This window comes from Oxyura jamaicensis, chromosome 10, assembly GCF_011077185.1.
Source record: "Oxyura jamaicensis isolate SHBP4307 breed ruddy duck chromosome 10, BPBGC_Ojam_1.0, whole genome shotgun sequence".
Taxonomy (NCBI): domain Eukaryota; kingdom Metazoa; phylum Chordata; class Aves; order Anseriformes; family Anatidae; genus Oxyura; species Oxyura jamaicensis.
In genome coordinates this window covers 8,218,111-8,240,357 of record NC_048902.1, presented here as the reverse complement: position 1 = coordinate 8,240,357, position 22,247 = coordinate 8,218,111, and the positions used below count along the sequence as shown (strand labels likewise).

General features: G+C 47.4%; 2 protein-coding genes across 2 annotated transcripts in view; one reads left to right on the top strand and one right to left on the bottom strand.

Moving 5' to 3' along the window:
- ETFA (electron transfer flavoprotein subunit alpha) overlaps positions 1-11,373 on the top strand; it is a 30,999-nt gene extending 19,626 nt beyond the window's left edge. The window contains exons 10-12 of the mRNA XM_035335478.1: positions 6,129-6,194; positions 10,185-10,265; positions 11,173-11,373. Of these exons, the coding sequence (XP_035191369.1) occupies positions 6,129-6,194; positions 10,185-10,265; positions 11,173-11,211 (186 nt within the window). The 3' untranslated portion in view covers positions 11,212-11,373. The remainder of the gene's footprint in view (positions 1-6,128; positions 6,195-10,184; positions 10,266-11,172) is intronic.
- A 594-nt stretch (positions 11,374-11,967) lies between these two features.
- Positions 11,968-22,247, bottom strand: part of TMEM266 (transmembrane protein 266) — a 140,495-nt gene continuing 130,215 nt past the window's right edge. Inside the window, 3 exon segments of the mRNA XM_035335477.1 lie at positions 11,968-12,051; positions 12,053-12,603; positions 14,843-14,893. Of these exon segments, the coding sequence (XP_035191368.1) occupies positions 12,010-12,051; positions 12,053-12,603; positions 14,843-14,893 (644 nt within the window). The 3' untranslated portion in view covers positions 11,968-12,009.

The window sequence follows — 22,247 nt, the reverse complement described above, 5'->3', positions numbered from 1 at the left end:
CGCTTCACTTTTGTGAGGAAATGCAGGGAAATGGAAACAAGGTGTGTTTTATTCTAGTATTTATCTTCTTTTTTGGTCTCTGACTCTTATCTAGAACTTTTAACAGTGGAATGAATTAATTTATTTGGGTTCATGAGAAGTGTAACCCATGACTTGAAAAATGTTCTTTTCCGTGATTACTGATGACAAGATCTTCATTACTTCTGAATTTCTTACCCATAGAAGAGAATATTGAGATAACTGAAGTTTCTGTAATCAAACATGTGATAAGTTACTTAATTTGTCACACCTTCAGCTAGCTTCTTTGTGAGAATGTGTTATTTCTGCATTAAATCTGTGGGTCTTATTAATAGATAGGCAGGTGTGCTTTTCATCGTATAAATGGCTGAGGCTGTTAGGTAGCACACAGATGGGAATAAGGCTGGGAACACTGACTGGGCTTGAGAAATTGTTTTTGGAATATCTGCTCTGATAATTCGCTACTGTTGGAAAGCAGCTTTATAGTGGCAAACTTTGTATGCAGCTGGGACTGAATTTTACAGACTACCTTTCTCTGACTTGCTAAAAAGCTAAGGATTGACAACCCCTTTCATCCTGCATTATCCATTGTAGCTTTTAACTCCAAGGAAACTATGTTCACAAATTGATGCTCTGCTCCTTGGGGGTTGGTGCAGAAACATTAAATTGTACTAAAATATTCATATGTGAATGCATTTAGTTGAAAGCAATTGATGTGCTTTTCTCTAGAGAGTAAAAAGAAATTGCTGTATGGCCCCACACTCCAGCAGACACCCTAACCATGCTTAAGAGTAATTACATAGCTTGTCTCTTCAAAGGTACTTACAATGAAAAAGAAACTGTAGTTGGGATGCAGTTTAGTGACATGTACTTCTTGAATGGAATGTACTTGACTGCGTTGCTGAGTAGTACATACTATTTATAATTGTTTGATATACAGTGCAATATATAAGAACTTGCATCAAGCCAGAACATATTTTATTGGGTTAATAGTTTGTAATTGGAAGGAATCTCTTGTATGAAGCAATTCCCATTAAAACAATTTCTTTCTAATTCCATTGTCCTTTCACTCTTGCAAAGAAAATAAAATGTCTGAGCTGCCTTTGAAAAGAGGACATGTGCCAAAGGACTTGATCAAACTAGCATGTTTAAATGCATGCCACTGGCAGGGGGATGAACTGATGTACACTGAAGATTTTCAGTGCAACTTAAAAGTTGCCATGAAAATAGTAGCTGACAGCACTCTTGCAAAGTAACTGCCTCATCTTGCATTGCACCTGTGAAGGATGCACAATAGAGCTCCACAGCATTCGAGATCACTAAGTTGCAACTAAAAACTGTTCTTATTATTCTCTTACTCAAATGTAGCTTTAACTGCCCCAAGGCAGCCTAAGGCTTTTAAAAAAATATTCACCTAAGAAAAAATGAAGTAATATTATATGCCAGCAATTATAAATAATTGGAAGAATTGGTATGAACAGGAAAAAAAAAACAACTTCATTGGTGTGTTGATAATTAAAATAATCCACATAGAGCACTCTGGTGACGTTTATCCAAGCAGCATGTAAGTGGCTCTGTGGATTCTGGAGCCAGTTGTGCAAACTCACGTCCATGAAATCTCATGGACTTTCTGTACATGCCAATATGTATGTTGGGTACATTTAAATCAGAAACGGGAGTTTAGAGGATGACTAAGAGAAATTACTTAGTTTAGATGATTAGCATACAGTGACTCTCCCTCCAAGGCATGCTGGGGTTATGTTTTTAAAAGGCTGTGGAAAAAAACTGCAGTCCTTAGATGAATACTTTACATAGCAAATGAGAAGTTGCATTCTTGATTTGGAATTTTGCCTTTAAATATGAAACATATGAGGCTTGGAGTTGTATTTCTGTTTAGGGTTGTTCTGATGTAAATCTGTGCTTACAAGATTTGAGGTCTCTCTTTGGACCCTGGCTCCCACTGGTGTCCTGTAGGATGCTATGCAGCAGGACAAATTATAATTCTGTTGCTGTGTGCCGGTTTACTGGCAGAATCAGCTTTGTCCGCTGCTGTAGCCTTTGTGAGAAGCTTAATGGGTATGTCACGTGCTGATGCTCCTGCCTTCGCGTGGTCCCATTACTGACATACCAAGCCCTTTCTGCAGTAGTGCATCTGTAACGTAAGTATTTCCTGATTGTGCCTGCCTGCCCTCTGCTTCATCCCCTCTTAGGCTGTTTGATCTATTCAACTTCCTATGCTGCTTCTTTCCTTCATTCTGCTCTTTCTTACCATTAGCTCTTTTCTCAGTTGTCTATGTCTGCTATCCAGTTCCTACCAAGTAAGATTTGTGGCATGGTGGTGACATATGTATAATAAATATTTCCTGTGCAAAATTAAGTTATTGTGAGGGAAGACAACTCTCTGATTTGATGCCATGCCCTCATACCACCAAAACTGTGATTTTCCTTTTTTCCCACTTAAATTACTTTTGGGGTTTCTTCTCATCTCAGACAGTGCAGCGAGCCCCTTGATACAGAATCTGTTTGCTGTTTTGTTATGCCATGCTTGTGTGGCACAGTGCTTGCAGCAGCTCTTCTGTGATAACTGGCCTGTGTGCAAGCACCGGGGAGTTAAGTGCCACTCCATGTACTGATCTCTGCCATAAATGCCTCTAACTGTGGGCTGTGGACCAGCCGCATGACAGCAGTAATTACAGCAGCTTCCAAGGATCCAAAAAGCAGGTGTTGGTGTAAAGCCATCTTTGTAGGCACCTAAGAGGTGTGATCTAGGTTCTATTCATGCTGGTTTGTTCCTTGGCATGAGTCTCGTACACAGACAAGCCCTGAAAATGAGCAGTTGAATTCTCTCCTTAGAGAACACTGAACAGTCCCAAATCCTTATAATTCAGTTGTTGTGTGTCCTTTGTTTCCCCCTTACTAATAATAGTAGACATATTTAAATAGTAGAATAGATTTAAACTAAGATTTAAGCAATCAGATCTGTGTTGCAGTGTAGGACTACTGATAGGAAGCATACTGTCATATGTGTTATTTGTGTGTAAACAGTACTGAAGTGATCTACTGTAAGTAGGGACAGTACGGTGGGTTGAGAACTGGCTGACTGGCCGAGCTCAGACGGTGGTGATTGGCGGCACAGAGTCTGGCTGGAGACCCACGACCAGCGGTGTTCCCCAGGGGTCAGTGCTGGGTCCAGTCTCGTTCAACATCTTCATCGACGACCTTGATGAGGGAATAGTGTCCACCCTCAGCAAGTACACTGATGATACAAAGCTGGGAGGAGTGGCTGACATACCAGAAGGCTGGGCTGCCATTCAGCGAGACCTGGACTGGCTGGAGAGATGGGCAGGAAGAAACCAAATGAGGTTTAACAAGAGCAAGTGTAGAGTCCTGCACCTGGGAAGGAACAACCGCGCGTATCAGTATAGGCTGGGGGGCAACCTGCTGGAGAGGAGCTCTGCGGAGAAGGACCTGGGGGTCCTGGTGGACGACAGGTTGACCATGAGCCAGCAGTGTGCCCTGGTGGCAAAGAGGGCCAATGGGCTCCTGGCATGCATAAAGAGAAGCATGGCCAGCAGGTCAAGGGAGGTGATCCTCCCCCTCTACTCTGCCCTGGTCAGGCCTCACCTGGAGTACTGTGTCCAGTTCTGGGCTCCCCAGTACAAAAAAGACAGGGATCTCCTGGAAAGAGTCCAGTGGAGGGCCACAAAGATGATACGGGGCCTGGAGCATCTTCCAGGTCTCTCAGCCTTTCTTCACAGGGGTCTGTTCAGCCTGGAGAGGAGAAGACTGAGAGGGGATCTTATCAAGTACCTGAAGTGTGGGAGACAGAGGGATTTGGTCAACCTCTTTTCAGTGGTTTGTGGGGACAGGACAAGGGCAATGGCCACAAAATGGGGCACAGGAAGTTCCGCACCAACAGGAGAAAGAACTTCTTCATGGTAAGGGTGACGGAGCACTGGAACAGGCTGCCCAGGGAGGTTGTGAGGTCTCCTTCTCTGGAGATATTCAAGGCCCGTCTGAACGCCTACCTGGGCAACCTGCTCTAGGGAACCTGCTTTGGCAGGGGGCTGGACCCGATGATCCCTTGAGGTCCCTGTAGGGTCCAACCCCTACAATTCTGTGATTCTGTGAAGCGTTAGAAGCTAGTGAACAGATCAGTTATTTTGGCTAGAGAGCCAAATGCCCGTAACCTGGAAGGGCACAGCTTAAAAGCATAATGAAGGCTTTTTAGACAAACCTGGTAGTTTATAGATGTATTTTTAATGAAACGTCCTTGTCTTTCCCAGATATTTTAGTAGAATATATACGAAGGCATCTGGATCCTGGTTAGCTGGAATCTTTCCAAAGACTGAACTTTACATTGTTAAACAGAGCGATAAGAGTATCTGGTAGTCTAGATGACTGGCACTTAATGAATTGCTCTAAAAAATCAAATCACAGTAATGCATTTTTAAAAAGAGCTTGTATTAAAGACTATAGGATGTTAGAATAATGTCTTCTGTAACATCTGTTCTTTTATATGGTATAATTAAAATATTTCATTCTTACTACGAGGTCTTATATGTACATATTATATTACATTGCAGCTGTGGTTGAAATGGGTTGATCTCCAGTGCTAATCTACACACCGAAAAGCAACTGAGACTAAGAAATTTTGGGGTATCTTCAGCAGCTGTGTGGTTTTGTGCAAATATGTAGACTAGATTCTGTGTTTCAATTTCAAAGCAAACCGATTTAATACAAAATACTTTGTTCCTGCTCTGTTACCCTTCGATTTAGTTTTCTGTTTTCTGGAACTGATACGATGACCATCAGGCCTATATGGAAGATGTAGTCTGCAGTTTCTCTATATTTGAACACCTTCATTTTGCCAGCCTCTTCTGTAGTCCGTCCCTCTTCTACAGCTGTGCTGTGCTTTGTTCTGTTGTGTTAAAAGCCACTTAGCTGGAATGCGCATCTTCAGTTGCACAGGGATGAGATCATTTTAATTTCTTGATGTAGATTTGCATGTGCTTAAATGGGGACTAGCTGTGGCATTTTTGAAAAAGAACGTCTGCTAGTATTTAAGGTTGCATCTTTCCGAAGTATGTATAAACACAACCTTGCAATTGTTTTTGACAGATGATTCCCTGGCTACTTTTGTGTGTTCCAGTTGCTTCTTTTATGATGGATTTAGTGAGAAGTAATTCATTTATTTTTTTCTTCTGTAAAATTAGGTAGGTGAACAGTGAAGGTTTGACTGTTACTTGAAATAGTGGTGGTGGGAAAGCTGCCACCGAGTTGAAAATATACTTGGTTTTTGATAGGTTATAGCCTGGCTAACTTTTAGCCCAAGGGGGAAAACTGCTTTTCTACTATGAATTAAGACCATTGATATAGAACACTTTTCTTTTCCTGTATTTGGAATGCAAGTCTCTGGATATGCTGGGTTGGCAGTCCTGAAGTGTAATGATTCTATTGCATGGTGGTGCCTACCTGGAAAATACTTCTTTACTCATCCGGTGTAGGCGTTGATACTGAACGGGGGAAGAAAAGCGTTAGGGCATGTGTATGTTGAGGTTTGGGGTAAGTAATAGAAACTATCACTACAAGTGGAAATTGCACTCACAGACCACAGTGTCTGAAGTACTTTATCCTGCCAGATAGAAAAGTTTATTAATGGCTTAAACACCCATATTTCAGCTTTGTGCATTGTCTTATTTTAGGAGAATCATGGAAGGAGGCCTCAGGCAAAAGAGCCTCGTTTTTTTCTCTTCAGGAACTGCATTTATGTGGTTATAGGTTATCTTGCTTAATAGTTGTTTTGGGAATCTCTAGGGTTATGGGTAGCACCGTTTGCCCTATCCTGTAGCAGAGCAATGTTGATGCATGTTTGATGCAGATCACCGTTTTTCTCATCTGTCTTTGGCAGATGTTCCTTTGGGATTCTCCTTTTACAGCTGCATTGCATCCAAAAGTGGGAAAGGGAACCAATCATGAGCTGCCTTTAATGTTGAGAACTACTCTCGTGTAAAAACTACTGTATGTAATTGATCTTGAGTAGGGTTTGTGAGAGCTTACTGAAGCTATGTTGTGGGTACCAAAAATGTCTAATTTTTGTTTTCTTCTAGGAACTTTATATTGCTGTGGGAATATCTGGAGCAATCCAACACTTGGCTGGGATGAAAGACAGCAAGGTATATAAAGTTGGATGTGGTAGAAGAGATTTTTGAGGAAGGAAAAGAGTTCTTTGTTTTTCATCAGTAATTTAACAAGCTTTCCAACTCATTCCGTGGTAAGATTGACGTTTTATCTGCTGCATTATACAATGCCTCTAAGCTTTGCTGAAAAAGATACTGTGGTGGAACGACTAACATGGTAGAACAACTATTGCACTAAGCCTGAGGTATTAAGTAAAAGAAGGTAATTGACTTGTTTATTAAAAACCAACGTACACAGACCTGCCTGAATTCTATACAGTAGTTCCATTTGCATTTATTTCAGAGTATGACATATTAATTCATGCATAACAATGTGTAATTTGAATTATGAACTTAGTATTCCACAAAGTAAAAGATGTCTCTGACATTCCTGCATTTAGCCATTCAAATGGAAACCTATTATAAAATGGCAGTAAAACTTTAAAAGGTTTAACTCATTAGTTGCCAAAGTACATCATCTGAAATTGGAATTGCCAGTTCAGTCCACAGTGCAGTGTTTGGAAAGAAGAGCATAATTACCTGCTGAATGATACCATGAAATGCCAAACATCAAAAAATGTAGGTTGTCCTGTCTCTTGCCAAGTATTTTAAGAAGAAATTATTTTTTTGTCTATATCCAGGGAACTTATCACAAGTTTTAATGGCTTTGAATCCATTTTCCAGCACCCAGAAATTTGATGAGAGGCTTTTCCGTGGTTGGCAATAGCTTTATAAAAGATTATAAAACTTTACAGGCAGATCCTTGAAATTGTCTTGTGTCTGAGCAGTGACAGAGTGTAATGAGATTGTGTGACTGGTATTTGTCCTCACAATCCAGCCTGCGTGGTAGAATGGTCCATGCTTTCTTAGGATTTAGTTCTTCTTGAACATATGATTTAAATCATAAATTCTATGGGGAAATCATCTGGATCTGGGAGACAGCACCCTTTTTTGGGCCTCAGCTTTCTGAAGTGGGAGCCGAGCTGTTTTTGCCTTAGTCGACACAGTGGAGAAAAAACAACCAAAATGATAAACTGAGGATGAATGATAGGCAGAGGAAATAAAGGTCACTCGTGAGATAGAGAAATGTCAATAATAGTATCTGCAGCAGTGTATTCTCACTGTTCTTAATGGAAACAAGGTTGCCGTAGTCTCTTCTTGCAGCACAGCAACAGGGAGAGATGGCTAAAGCAGCCCTGATGCAGTGCTATCACAGTCGTCCCCATTGTCTTTAGCTCGCCCTGGACTCTGCTAGGAGTAGGAGCTGATGGGCCGCAGTGTGAAAAACGTCTTTGTTTCAAAGTATTTAATTTCCTGCCTTGCTTTTGAGCGAGGGAGAGAATGGGTGGGTGGGATTAAATCAGGTACGGACTGAGAAAGGTATGCGTAAAGCTGCCTAAGTCTTGATTTGACCCTGGTTGCATTTATCTCCTGTTTCATCTCAGTAAAACTACCAGCCATACTGGAAACCTATTACTTTATGTGCCAGAGTTTCCTTTGATATCATGCAGCAATATTGGCTGTACTGTAACAGTAAGACCTCAGCTTTTTTTGCTTTTCCTGCTGTGCTTGGTACTTTGAGATGGTTTTTTATATGAAATAAGTACAGATAAAATTTGTCAGTATTAGAGGCATACTTAAGATTAATTTCACCCAGAGATGACAGTTTTTCTAGTGTAAACAAATATGTGCATTCTAAAATTGTTTTGTGTTTGAAGTGTATTCTACTTTCCTTTTAGCCAAAGCATTACAGGTGTAATTATGGAAAAGATCCCATTTAGACAAACATAAAAGAATTATGCAGCCATGGAAACTGTCTCGGGAGTGTCCCCTGCCTTCCATCAGCACTGTGAATTATCTGGCATTGTGAACTTGCACACTTAAGGATATGTTTTCCAGAGCAGTCAGATGCTTTCTACCAAGTGAAATGTATAATTTATTTGTCCTTTTACAGCAAGGTAGAAAATGCAGCTTTTGAGGAGGCCTGATGAATCCTTGTTGCTTTCTTCCCTTATTTTTAATTCCTTCCTGAGGTAGTTCCAGCCAGCATCTGCTCTTTCCAAGGGACGTAACTTCCAAAAGTTTTGTTGCAAACAAGGTGATGATTTTGCTTCTTACTATGGAAAGTCTGATTTTAGCGATGAGGTAGAGAACCAGACCTCAATACAGAGGTACTTGAGCAGAGGAGGCAGAGGAAGGACTAGGCTGCCAAACTTAAAACTTTAAAATAGATGTTTTTCAAGCAACGTGTGCTTCTTTTTTGTGTGTGAATGTGGCACAGTATTTATTAAGGAGCCTTCTAGGGCTAGTGGGGCTGAAGAGGGGAGCATGCAGAGGGAAAGTCAGCTGGTTTTGTGGCTGAAGGTGTCCTTTGTGTTGAAGTAGCAACTTGTGGGAGTTTACAGTACCTGTGTGATTCTCGTCTGGGCCAGGTGAGAGCAGGGACATTGGAGCCATCTGCCTGCCCATTGCCTCTTGCCTCATTTGCCTGGGCTGATGACCCAGGTGCGTGCTTTGCCATCTTAGCCAGATTGTTCTCCTGCCCACCAGCGTTCCCACAGCCTTAAGGACAGAGCCAGCAGCCCCCAGGGTGTCACCGATGGCTGGCCTCAAGCAGGCCCCAGTATTAGCCCCTCATGCTCCTGTGAAGGGCTCTTGGAAAGTGTGGTAGGGCCTCAGAGCATGGTTAGAGAAGGTCTTTATTGAGTTAATATCCTGGGCTGTCATAACCTGGGTTTTGTTTCCTGTACATTAGAGCTGTTAGCAGAGGCTAGTGTTTGCAAATGGAGTAACTGAAATAAAACAAGTACCTTTTGGGGGAAAATATTGCAGGGGAAGCCTTACTGGAATACTCACAAGTCTTTGCTTGTGAGCTGGCGAGCAGGCAGCAGCAGGGCTCTGCTGTAGGTACTTCCTTGCTGCATAAAGGATGTGGTACTTCTTTATAGCGAGTCACGGGATACAAAAGAGCTGTGAAGAAAGAATGTTCCTGTGGGCTTAAGAATACAGAATTTGTGAACTCACATCTTTGAGTTATTGCCATTAGATATATGGCACTGAGCCTTTAATTTTGTGGGACAAGTATGTTCAGTGAAGGGAGTAAAGCACGTGAGAAACATGAACCGTGGCTACCTGGGAATGGCAGATAAGCCTATGAAATAAATGTTGGGTTAGAGCTATCCTGAGGACTCCGGTTGCCTCAAATCAGAGTTCATATTGCAGCATTTAGGTGGAAAGGCAGTATTGGAGAGCTGTGGTTTAGACCCATTTGGTGTCAGGCTCATTTTATGAGCTGTCGCGGTTTTTGATTTTTTCCATCCTTTACGGAGTCTCCCCATCCTGCCGTACATTGGGATGTGGACACCCACTTACTTTGCTGGAAACTGTCACAGATGTTTATGGAATGATTTACCTGTATGAAAGAGTTGAAATCAAGGGAGGCATTTTCTGGACCATTGTGTTGGGATTTAGATCACATTTGACTACTGGGCATTTTTCTACTGTGCGACACAGTAAATCGCATGGCCTGCTGTAAGTACGGGGGCCTGTGGCATCATTTGATCATACGTGTTTTAAATGCTACCTGATTTATTTCTGTAATATTACGGCTTAAATAGTGCAGATAATCTGCTGTAGTAATTTTTTTCCTAGGTTCTTATTTTGAACAAGGAAGGATAGCCCTGATGTGTGCTATGAGCAAGAAGGGGACTTTTTAATCACTGTTACGAACATGTGGCTCAGTTTTGGAGACTTTCTTGATGGTGGGTTTTGGAGATGTTTGTTTTGTTTGTTTGTTTGCCTGTTTTTATTTTTATTTATTTTTGAGGTGGAAAGGAAAAACATTTTAAGTGCTGCGTTTCATTATCCTCTGCATCTGGTGGCTAGGAGAGCAGTTAGCCCATGTTTTGTAGATGAGACCTGTCTGTGTAATCTGACCCTAGACGTAAATCACTATAAATTCACATGGTACTTTCCTGTTGCTTGCAGACCATCGTTGCTATTAACAAGGACCCAGAAGCTCCAATTTTTCAAGTGGCAGACTACGGACTGGTGGCAGACTTATTTCAGGTAAGGCTCAACTTGGAAATGTGGGATAACTCATTCAGATGCATAATGGTATCTTAAATAGGTAATATAATCTACTGAATTTTAAAGATGTTTGTGGCAGGGTGTTTGCTCTGGGTTTAGTTAAAGAGTTGGCTTTACGACTGCGTTATTTTCAGTCTCAGAATTCAGTCCTTGCCAGGGTAATTTTGGGGGGTGGGTTTCGCAGTCAGCCTGCCCATCTTCTGGTACCTGAATCACGCGCTGTTTTGAGAAATAACTGCACATAGGTACTTAGATGTGTTTTTAAGCTTCAGAAAGTATGAACATGCGGAGTTAGCAGTGTTTTTAGACTGCAGCAGTTCTCCCTTTTGCCTGGGCTCGCTGCCTTACTGCAGCTTGTGGCGAACTGGCAGTTTTCTTCTGGAAAACTGAGCTGTGAAGTAGACCATGTCCAAGTGCCTTATGGCTCACAGGTGGGAGGCTGTGCGCACGGCCATGTGTGTGACTGGCAGGAGCTGGTAGTGGCTCTGTGGAGAGGCACAGACAGAAACTCTGCCAGCACTTAATGCCATTCCTGAACTGATGCCCGCTGGCTCAACAGCGAGAACGGGCCTTTTCGTAAGCCCGAGACAAAGTCACATTCTGAAGAAACACCATGTAGACAATTTCCTTAATAAATTTTGTACGAATGCATTATTTCCACCTAATGGAGATGTAGCACTCTTAAATAATTAAGAGGCTCTATTCAGCAGGAGGGAAGTGGGGAGTGTTGTGAGCTGGGGTGACCCACAGCCCGTGCAGTTGTGTGTTAGGCAGCGGGGCAGGAGGGCAGGGGGTGCCCCTGGGGGGGCGTTGGGTGCTTCATGTGGAGACTTTGGGGGGGGGACAGAGGGGAGAGCAGGTGCTACCCTGATACTGGTGTTTGCAGGCAGTGCCCGAGATGACGGAGCTCCTGAAGAAGAAGTGAGCAACAGCGCTGGCCCCCGCACCGCGTTTTGGGGGGTGGTAATGACAAAAAAAAAAAAAAAGTACTGGAAAGCACTGGTGTCAGCATCTTTTTGCTGGGCAGTGTGGGTTGGTGGGACAGGTGGTAAGAAGGAATAATAACAAATAAAGGATTGTAGGGGAATGAGGGCTTGTTGCTGTGTTTTTTGTTGTTTTTTTTCTGTGGGTGATGGGATGGCACAGCAGGTGCTGGGTGTGGGGTGGGTATTAGAGACACCAGGAAAGCAAAGAAAAGAGAGGTAGGGGAAGGAAGGAAGGATGGGAGGAAGAGGAAGGGAGACAGCAGTGTTTGTCAGTGTTTATTGCCATCCTTACTCCCTCCCAGCTGTGTTCAGCCCCCTGGCAGCAAGGATGGTGAGCTAGGTGGCCAGCTTGGGCCCAGGCTGGCCGCTGGCTCTGTCCTGCCCCTGGGCCCCGGGCCTCTGAAGCAGGGGAAGGTCCATGTACCTTGGGGCTGGACCTATGCTGAGGGCAGGACCCATCTGCAATCTGTTCTCCTCCCCACCAGGCACGGTGGGTCCATGTGGGCTGAAGATGGCTGGAAGGTCCACTGTGCCCAAAGGACGCTGTAGGTCCGGGCTGGCCTGGATATGGAGCTGGGTGGGGTGGTTGTGTCCTGCAGGCACTAGAGGGAAGGTGCTGGCCTGGCCCAGGGCTGGCAGCCACTCCAGGGTTGCCTCCAATACTGGGGCCTTGCCTGTGGCAGCCTGATGACCCAGAATCATGAGTGTGCCTGCACAGTGTGTTCCCACAGCTCTCCTTATGCCTTGGGGACCTTGCCCAGTGGTGGCTCGGGGGGGCCCCAGTGCCCCATACTTCTCATCAATCACTGGGGCCCCCTGTGGACAGTCGATGAGCGGTTTGAGCTGGAAGACATCAAGGCTGTCCTGGTTCCTGCGGTGGTAGATGGTGAGGTGGTGGCCCAGGTTGGGGCTGGCCCTCACTGAGTCTCCTGGGCTGGGCAGCTTCAGGTTGACAGGGTCCAGACTCCTCTGAGCCAGGCAGACTTCTTCTGACAGGGAGCAGAGCAGCTCCTGCACCATGGCTTGTGCCACGTGCTGCTCGGTGCGTGCAGGGTCAGCCCGGGGGCTGGTGTCAGCCTCCGCAGCATCCTCACAGGTCACGCTGCACTCTGGGGAGGAGCCCAGGGTCTGGCTGCTCTCGCTGCACGCCTGGGTACCGGAGCTGACGGTGGAGCGGGATGCGCTGCCCGATGTGATGCTGGCAGATGTCCCGGTGCTATTCAGCCGCAGCGGCACCTCCACTGTGAACACGTCGGAAGAGATGTTGGGGTGATGGACATCGATGGCGGCGGTGGTAACGACACAGACGGCTGCCTCGGGAATGCCGCTGTCTGCAGGAATGGTAAACATGAATTGTGTTACCAGGTGCATAAAGCTGTGTCTTTACCTTGTGTCAGAGTCTCATTCTGTCTCCGCAGGTAACACGTGACAAATTACAAACATTTAGGCTTAACTTTAAACTTCTTACCGCCCCCGGAGGCACCTACTTTAAGACCTTGCGCCCCCTCCTTTTACAAGTGCCTTTCCCGTGCCCTTGAAATGCCCCAGCCCCAGTACCAGCACCGACCCTGCCGAGAGCAACGCCTGCGTGGGCCCCTGCTGGGAGCCTGGGCTGCGCACAGCCCTCGTCAGGGCCGCAAGGCGCGGCCCCGGGACCGCACCCAGGCGCAGCTTTACAAGCGCAAACGTGAGGGCGCCGCCACCACGCACGGACGGAGGCGCGGGGCCCGCTCCGCCTGCGCTGTACCGCGCCTCGCGCCCTTTTCAACACCTCACCTGCTCGTGCCCGCCTTAAGCCCGGCCCTCGCTCCCGCCCCGTGGTAGCGTCCCGTTCATCCCGTGTCCCCTTCCAGGGACCCGCTGTTTTGTCGCGTCCCTTTGCCAGCGGTGCCCTTTTAAGAAGCCAACGGTCGTGGCCCTTTTAAGAACTCCACACAGCCCCGCCCCTTTTAGGAACTCCGTTCCTTACCGTTGCCTTTTTAAGCTCCTACAGCGCCTCGCCCCTTTTACGACCGCCCAACGCCTGTGCCCCTTTTAAGACGCCCCCCAAGGACGCCTCACGCCTGCGCCCCCGCTAAGCGCGCCCCAGCCGCGCCGTCAGCGCCCATCAGCCCCGCGGTTAGGGCCGGGCCCGCCCCAGCGCTGCAGGCAGCGGCGCCCGGAGGTGCGCACGGCACCAGGAGGCGGGGCCCACCCCCGGCCCGCAAGGGCAAGGCCCGCACGCGCACACCGCTGAGGCGGCCCACGCTGGCAGGCGGGGCCCGCTGCTGCACGGCTGGCAGACGCCCGGAGCCGTGCGCCGCCAGGAGGCAGGGCCGCACACCCACTGGTACGCCCCGGGGCGCACAGGTGCTTTGTTAAGACCCTGGGGCCTACGAGTGCCCATCTGTAAGCCACGGGTCCCACCCCCAGCTTTGAGAAGTGAGGCCCGCACCGACAGACCTGCAGACCCAGGACCCACCTCACACCTTCAAAAGCTGGGGTCGGAACCCCACACCTTGAAGAGACAGGGCCCACGCCGTCAGGCCGTGACGATGCAAGGCCCACACCTTGCAGAAATGGGGCCCACATCGTCACACTTGAAGAGCTGGGGCTGACAGCCACACACCTTGAAGAGCTGGGCCCCACAGGAGTTGACTTTTCAGACAGGGCCCACAGGTGCGCACCGGCCAGGGGCCTCCAGCCTCCAGTCATGGAGCACGGGTGCCACCCAGGGCTCCCCTGTTTGTCCTGGCCCTACTTTTCACTCCAGGGTGCATTTGCACCTCAGTGCAGGCAGAACAACCTGGATAGCCAGGGGCACTAACCTGGCCTGCATTTTCAAACTACTGCGAGTGCCTAACAGGTACCGTGCAGGTCTGCCCAAAAGTTTAGACCATGTGACGAAGCGCACAGTCCAATCGCTTCTTAAATTCAGACAGGCTTGGTTGGTGGAGTGACCACTGGGGAGCCTGTTCCAGTGTGCGACCGCCCTCTTGGTGAAGAACCTCTTCTTCATGTCCACCCTAAACCTCCCCTGCCTCAGCTTGACACCATTGCCGCAGGTCCTGTCACTGGTGACTAAGAAGAGTAAGTCATCTCCTTGCCCTTCACTCCCTCTCGTGAGGAAGTTGTAGAGCGTGATGAGGTCTCCCCTCAGCCTCCTCTTCTCCAGGCTGAACAGGCCCAGTGACCTCAGCCGCTCCTCATATTTCTTCCCCTCTAGGCCTGTCACCATCTTTGTTGCCCTCCTCTGGACACTCTCCAACAGCTTTACATCCTTTTTGTACTGTGGTGCCCAGAACTGCACACAGTACTCGAGGTGAGGCCGCACTAGTGTAGAGTAGAGCGGGACAATCGCTTCCCTCGACCGACTAGCAATGCCGTGCTTGATGCACCCCAGTTGGCCCTCCTGGCTGCCAGGGCACACTGTTGGTTCATATTCAACTTGCTGTCAACCACAACCCCCAGATGCATGGTTGGGTTTCGTTTCTGGGACAGAACTACATAATTGTTCAGTCTCACTGGGTTTACAGCACACAATAGCATGCAAAAACTCAGTTTACATTTACATTTTCAAGCAAAACTTACCACTACTAGTTTCGTTGTAGTATCGACTAATGTAATTATTCATGTCATCTTCTGGAAAAAAAAAAAAAAAAAAAGGCAGCATCTGGTTAAATGGTTGAAATGGCAGACTGTGAAACTCTCCTCTGTCCTCCATGCCCAGAGCACCACCTGAGCTGTCTGGGTGTTGTCAGGCCTGCAGACCAGACCAGGTGTGATTTGAGACGCTGCCCACACACCCTGCCAGCGCCAGCGGCTGACAGGAACCAGATCAAACGGGGCTTTTCCTTTGGAACATTTATTTCTTGGACCTGCCCAGGAATTGGACCTGCCCGAGTAGCAGAGTGTGGTGCGCTCTAATAGCATTCTCTCCTTTTAAGTGCTGCCTCTGATACCATGTTTCAGAAAACCGTGCTCATCATCCCTTTGAGCCAGATTCCCTTCGTTCCCCTGGGGCCCTGCGGCTACAGCCCTGCCTTTTCACAGCACACTGCGGTTTGCAGGTGAAGGAAACAGATGTTTTCTGGGGAACACGTTCTCCATGCAACAAGACCCAAACCACTAAGCACTCTGTACCTGAAATAGCTGCACTCATAAGAAGGCAATCTAACCTGACACTGAAAGGGAACATGGTCGTTTCCCTGGTTTCATTGGCTCTTAAAAGCTTTTTTGGCCCTTGTTGATCTTTAAATGCCTGCAGTCAGAGGTGTGCTTTGTGCTAATGTCTGCATTTGACAAAGAGGCCTCAGAGTAGCTCAAGGCAATGCCGCTGGATTAGGAGTACATTGCAAGGCTTTTCAGCTATCTGCACTAAAATACACTTCATTTCTATCATACATAATTCATGCTCTAAATGCTACCAAACTTGCCAGCCTGTAGAGATACCGGTTCTTGCTCAGGCGGGGAACCTTCAGATCCATTCAGAAAGGACCTGCATGTGTGTATTTTTTGGTAATATATTTTCATCATATTTAACTCACTGTCTACTTCTAAGCTTTACTCTTTGGCCTGGCCACGTGTGTGACCACTTGCACGCACGACTGGCCCAGCTGCCTGCTTTCAGGTCATGTCATTGTGTGATGGCCCCATTAACCTCATCGCTCTCTAGGTGATTTTATGTATGTGTATATTTCTATGTATACACATAAAATTTAAATAGTATCTACAAACACGTCTGTATGTAAAAAATGTATTTTTTTTTTTAACCTTGAGTAGTTTCTCATGAATAAAAAGCAATAAAGATCATTGGAATAACAACAGCAGGATAAATATTTCAACAACAGGTTAAGTTTCTGAGTAATTACATTAAAGCAAACTGAAAATGGACAAACTTAACTATATGGGGTCTCAGCTGTTTGGGGTATCAGGCTATAAACAATTGCCGTTATCTCTGACTATATCCTTCATTACTGAAAGCAAGGAGCTTAAAAAGACAAAGACACACTGAGCAGGAAAGTTTTTCAGGGCATAACCTGTAGAACCAACCTATTGCCCCCTGAACACTTCTAGATGTAGGAACAGCAACAGGAACCAACCAGTGACACCGCCACAATGTGACCTGGCAAGAAACAGACACAGCCTTACTGTGCCAGTGGGGCACAGTAGTAAGAAAGGAAGACAGAAGGGACATAAAAGAGGAAAAATGCACGTGTTTCTGAGAGCACACTGGTGGTCCACAGGGGAAAATTCCCCAGTGAAGCTGTAACCTTCCCAGGGAGTTTTCCCTGCAAATTGCCATGCACTGGAATTTCAGCTTGCTCTGACCTTGGTCACCTGAACTTCATGTAACCAAATTCTCAGCCGGACGTTAACTCCTCTCTTCCTCGGCAGTCCAAGTGTAGCTCATTGCTCACCTGTACATCCATTTATAAAGGCACATGCATGCTCCCTAGGCTGTGCTGTGCCTAGTTCACCCTTCTCGTCTTGCGTAAGATGACCTGAGTGGAATTTTTTTCCACTCTGCTTTGCTGGCCCCAAAAGGTGTCTCCACTTTTCCCTCTAGCGACACGGAAAGTTTGTGCCAATAGGAAATACGAGTAGCCAGCTGGCACCTTGCAGAGGACTTCCTAATGAAGGCAGATTGCCTCACTGGTGCAAGCTGCAGCACTCACATGACTTCCATTCACCCAGGCTCTGAAGAAGCTGGATAGATGCCTGAGCACGTGAGATAATCCACCACGAGAGGAACCGTCAAAGTTGGCTTACACAGAAAACAGAGCAACAGATTCAGCCTGGTTCTAACTAAGAAATGAACCTGAGATGAAAGTCACTGTCTGCAAGGAAAATCCAAGACATGAAACAGGATCCATTGTTAGCAGATATTTCTGGGACAGAAAAACAAAATCCTTAACTGACAAGGTATTGATTGGTTTGGCCCTTGCTTTAGCAAATCGTGCTGCAAGAGCACTGTGGGCTGAGCTGAACAGGGCTGAGATGCAAGACGTCTGTGCATGGCCATGGCTGATGGCTTTGGGCATGGGGTGGCCTGGGGGACCTCTCAACACTTTTTCTTTTCTCTGTAAATACGGATTGGCAGATCCGTATCTGAGCTGGCTTGTGACAGGCAGCTTGGAGCAAACACAGGAACTCGGGTCTGCCTCTGCAAAACAGCTTTGTTTGTTGCAGCTAGAAAACCATAATTTGACAAAGAATATGGATACTGATGAAACAAGAACTTTCAGGGTAAACACCAGGGTAAGATGAGAATAAATTAAGGAAAATGATTCAAAACTAAATATTATAAACTGGCAATGAGTAAGTGCATAGCAGGAACTGGGAAAAGGCTTCCAATAATTTTATGAAAGTGAGTTGCTGGAACAGTGCTATAATAGCACCACAGGGTAAAATAGCTCTCTGCCTTTACTTGGAGGACAATCCATTCACAAAAGGCATCATTATGGAAAGGACTGCATGCTTTGACAGTGGAAAGTGTTCCCGTTCTGTGTTCCTTTACCTGTGAGTATTGTCTTCACACCTCCACACATCAGTGATGGGAGACAGCTTCAACCTCACACGTATGACTGGTCTCTACTTTGGGAAGTGATGAAGAGTTTCGACCCCGCCACTTTGGTGAGTATGAAATTCAACAGCCTCACTTCACTAACTACACACACATTTACTTACTCATTACTTAAGGTATAATTCCTATATTTCTGTCCAGATATCAGTGCAGAGAACCCAAAATCCTAAAACCAGCACCTATGGGAGGAGCCAAAACCACTCTCCTGCAAGGAGTCACGGAGTTTAGCGGCCTAGTGGAAAAAAACGTAAGATATAACCACTCAAAGATGGAGGGTTCAGAGTAGATACACTTCAATATTTGAAAAAACAAAAGACAAAACTAAATCTTTATGTTCAGGTAACCTCTTAAGTTATGGGAAACAAGATCAGCCAGAGGCAAGAGAAGCCTCTAGCATGCACCTCCCTACAAACCTGGCCAAACTTCTTGGGAACCTAGCCTGAAGGGGTCTGTGGAGCGATTCCACAAGACACTGTGTGGAAGCTGGTTAAAGTTGCACAAGCACCAGCACTTCTTGTGGGTTGTGGAGAGATGCTGAGGAAATGGTGCAGCCCCGAGGAAGCAGTCTAGGAGGTTCCTGGAGTGTTTGGAAGACAGCTTCCTTACTCAGCTGGTTAGTGAGCCTCTGGGGGGGGATGCCCCACTAGACCTGCTGTTCATGAACAAAGAAGAGATGCTGTGGGAGATGTGGTGTTTGAGACCTTGTTGTAGGCAAGGCTGTACACCCCAGGTCAATATATTCCTTGTAGAATTTTGGTTTGAACTGTGGCTTGGGCTCAGTGGTGTGGAGCTGTCAAACCCACTGGGGAGGCTTGGGTGGTTTCCCAGTGGTCGATTGTGACCCAGCCCATCCAAGACCCATAATCACTATATCTTGCACAAACTCACTCCAGGTAGTTAGAGGGACCAGCTTCTGTGGAAGCTGTGTGGCATCCAGGGCAGCATTCACAGCACAGGCAGTTTGTATGTGGTCTTGGACACTAGCTACATGTCTCTTTACGCTGTCTGGGAGGCCACAGTTAAGGGGGAGTTAACCTTGCCAGATCAATCAGGGCTAGCTTTGGGGATCTCCGGAACAGATCCTTCTCCTGCATCGCTTGAATGTAGGCTGGTTTTTGAAGAGATGCAGCCAAACTGGAGAACCCTGAGGTCTTAATGACAAGGGATTCTCCTCTTTCTTGTGGGTCTATGCCACTGACCCAATAGGCAGCTAAAATGAATCTATGCCACTAACCCAATAGGCAGTTAATACGTTCAGAAACATAGAAATGCTATCCCAGGTATTCCTCACCAAAGTGAAGGTGAAGGTGCAGAGCTTACCAAGGAGGTGTCCCTTTCTTGGTGGAGAAGGAGCACAGAACATCGACTGCCTCTTCTAGGTTTTCAATTTTTTCTTCTCCCCGCTACCCCCACCCCCCCCAGCCCTCCCTTTTTTCCTCACTCTAAGCTTTTTCCTAACATAATTTTTTTCCGCTACCTCCTAACACTTTTATATCCTAAGCTTATCTGTCCCACCCTGGGATGACAATTAGCATGATTTGGGCAAAAAGTTGAGTATGATAGTCTTCTGTGTTTAGCATGTACTTCCTTGATCTCATTATCTTACGAAGAGTTAACTTTAATGTTCATTTTATAAACAATCATAGAATCATAGAATCATAGAATGGCTCGGGTTGGAAGGGACCCCAGAGATCATCCAGTTCCAACCCCCCTGCCATGGGCAGGGACACCACCCACTAGATCAGGTTGCCCAGGGCCCCATCCAGTCTGCCCTTGAACACCTCCAGGGATGGGGCATCCACAGATGCTCTGCGCAGCCTGTGGCAGTGCCTCACCACCCTCTGAGAGAAGAATTTCCTCCTAACCTCTCATCTACATCTCCCCTTTTAGTTTAAAACCATTCCCCCTTCTCCTGTCATTATCTGACTGAGCAGAGTCACTCTCCATCTTTTCTATAAGCCCCCGTTAAGTTCTGAAAAGCTGCAACAAGGTCTCCGCGGTGCCTTCTCCAGGCTGAACATCCCCAGCTCTCTCAGCCTTTGTCATAGGAGAGGTGCTCCAGCCCTCTGGTCATCTTCCTGGTCCTCCCCTGGACCCTTTCTAACAGCCCCACATCCTTCTTGTGCTGGGGGCCCCAGACCTGGACGCAGTGCCCCAAGTGGGGCCTCACAAGGGCAGAGCAGAGGGGGACAGTCACCTCCCTCCACCTGCTGGCCACTCCTCTGCTGATGCAGCCCAGGATGCAGTTGGCCTTCTGGACTGCAAGCCTGCAGTGCTGGCTCATGCTGAGCTTTTCACCCACCAGAACCCCCAAGTCCTTCTCTGCAGGGCTGCTCTCAATGAGTTCTCTCAGTCTGTCCTGAAGTCTGGGATTGCCCTGACCCAGGTGCAGCACCATGCATTTGGATTTGTTGAACCTCATTAGATTTCCGTGCGCCCACTTCTTTAGGCTGTCTATGTCCCTTTGGATCCCTTCCTTCTGTTGTATCAACTGCACCTCTCAGCTTGGTGTCATCTGCAAACTTGCTGAGGGTGGACTTGATCCCACTGTCTATGTCCTTGATAAACATAGAAAACAGTACTGGTCCCAGGAGAGGTGACCGAAGGGCCGCGGCCCCGCTGTGCTGAGCTGGCCCCGCTGGGCTGGCTTCTGCCTGGTGCTCGGGTGAAGGTCGCCTGCTGTGGTTTAGCTCAGCTCAGGGAGGGCCACCTCATCCCTGCTGTCCCTACATCGCAAACGTTGCCATGGCTGAGCGCTGCTGTCACCACAGCTGGTGAGGGATGACAACGCTGAGGCAATGCGCATCACAATGAGGGGCGGGCTATATAAGTGGGGCTGAGCGAGGCTGGCTGCCATTTTGCCGTGAGCTGACGAGCGAAGAGGATCTAGCTTGAGCTGGGAACGTGGAGCAAGGGGACCGTGAGTGCGGTCCAGCTGATCCTCGTCAATCCAGCCAAGTTTGGCTCTCTGTGGCACGTCACAGGCATGGCTGATGCCTGGGGAATGAGCTTCTTCCCCAGCCCTGAAGCTTTCTGGGCCTTCTACTCCTTCCTGTGGCTGCTGCTGCTGGCGTTTGCCTGCTACTTTTTGATGCCCCGCGCCAAGCTGCAGGGAGGAGTCAGGGCTGGTGCTGAGGCAGGAGGCCCTGCCTGGGAGGGGAGGCCGTGTCCCAGCCGGGCCTGGCCAGCCTGGGCCAGGAGGCTTGGGGCAGGCACGGGCCTGGCCCTGGCCATGGCCTGGGTTTGTGGGTGCCGCTGAGGCTGCTGGGGACTCCCTCAATGAAGAAAAAGGTTTCACTTTGGGCACCGCAGACTTCAAGATTCTGCTGTGATGCCCAAATAGGCTTTGACACACAGCGGGTATGCTGCTTTTGTCCAGAACTAATGCATGTAGGCCAAGCTTTTCCAGTCTGCTCCAGGCACCTGGCAGGACACCGTCGGGCAGGCGCTGCACAAGGAAAATGGGGTGGGGTGCTGCTGTCTGAAAAAAGCAAAGAAACACCCAAACTAAGAGGAGGATTCAAACTAACAACAATGGTAGGATTGAAGGAAAGACCAAAGAAAGAAAAGGTCATAATGAAAAGAAACAACCAAACAAAACGTAACCAAACAGAAACTGTCTATTCCATTGTTGCAGGGTTGGGAACCTACACCAATGGACACAAACGTGCTAGAGCAACAGCCTTGGAGGAGTCTGAGGCAGCAGCCTGGGGTTGCAGCTCTGTTCAGAGAATGCCAAAAGGAAAGGCTCCAAGAGGTACTTGGAAAGAGCCTTGCGGGGCAAACAGGAGCAGACCTCAAGAGATGGAGAAAAAACTGGGAAACCTCCGTGCAATTCCAGCTAATCTGTGAGAGCTACAGGACGTGCAGAGAAAGGCAGGTAACCAATCACAGACAGGTATGTAACTTTTGCCAGAACTTCCGCAGGTAAGCCAAAATACTCATAAGTACAATGTGGTGGGGGCAAAGGTAGCTACCAGGCATGTACGAAACTCCAAACTAGCCAAAATTCTCAGTACCCTAGCCTAGAAGGATCCGAGTTTAGGATCCACAAAGCCAAAATCTCTCTTGGAGGAAGCAGAACTGTTTGCAGCAGCATGCCGAGGTGAAAAGGCAAGGGTAGCTACCGGGCATAAACTTACCTCGACAGAAGGCAAGGGTAGCTACCAGGCATACACTTCCCTCTACAGTTGGCCAAACTTGTGGTGTCCCTACCCCAAAGGGATAGCAGCTGGTACTCAGAACTCAATCTCTCTCAGGCAGAATCCAAAACAAGGTACCCAGGCAGGTACCTCCCTCCAAGCTTGGCCAAAGTTGTTGGATATCTAGCCTGGAGCGACCTGAGGACAGGATCCTAAAGTACATCTGGAGGAAGCCCTGAAGATTTGGCAAAGGAGATCAGCCAGAGGC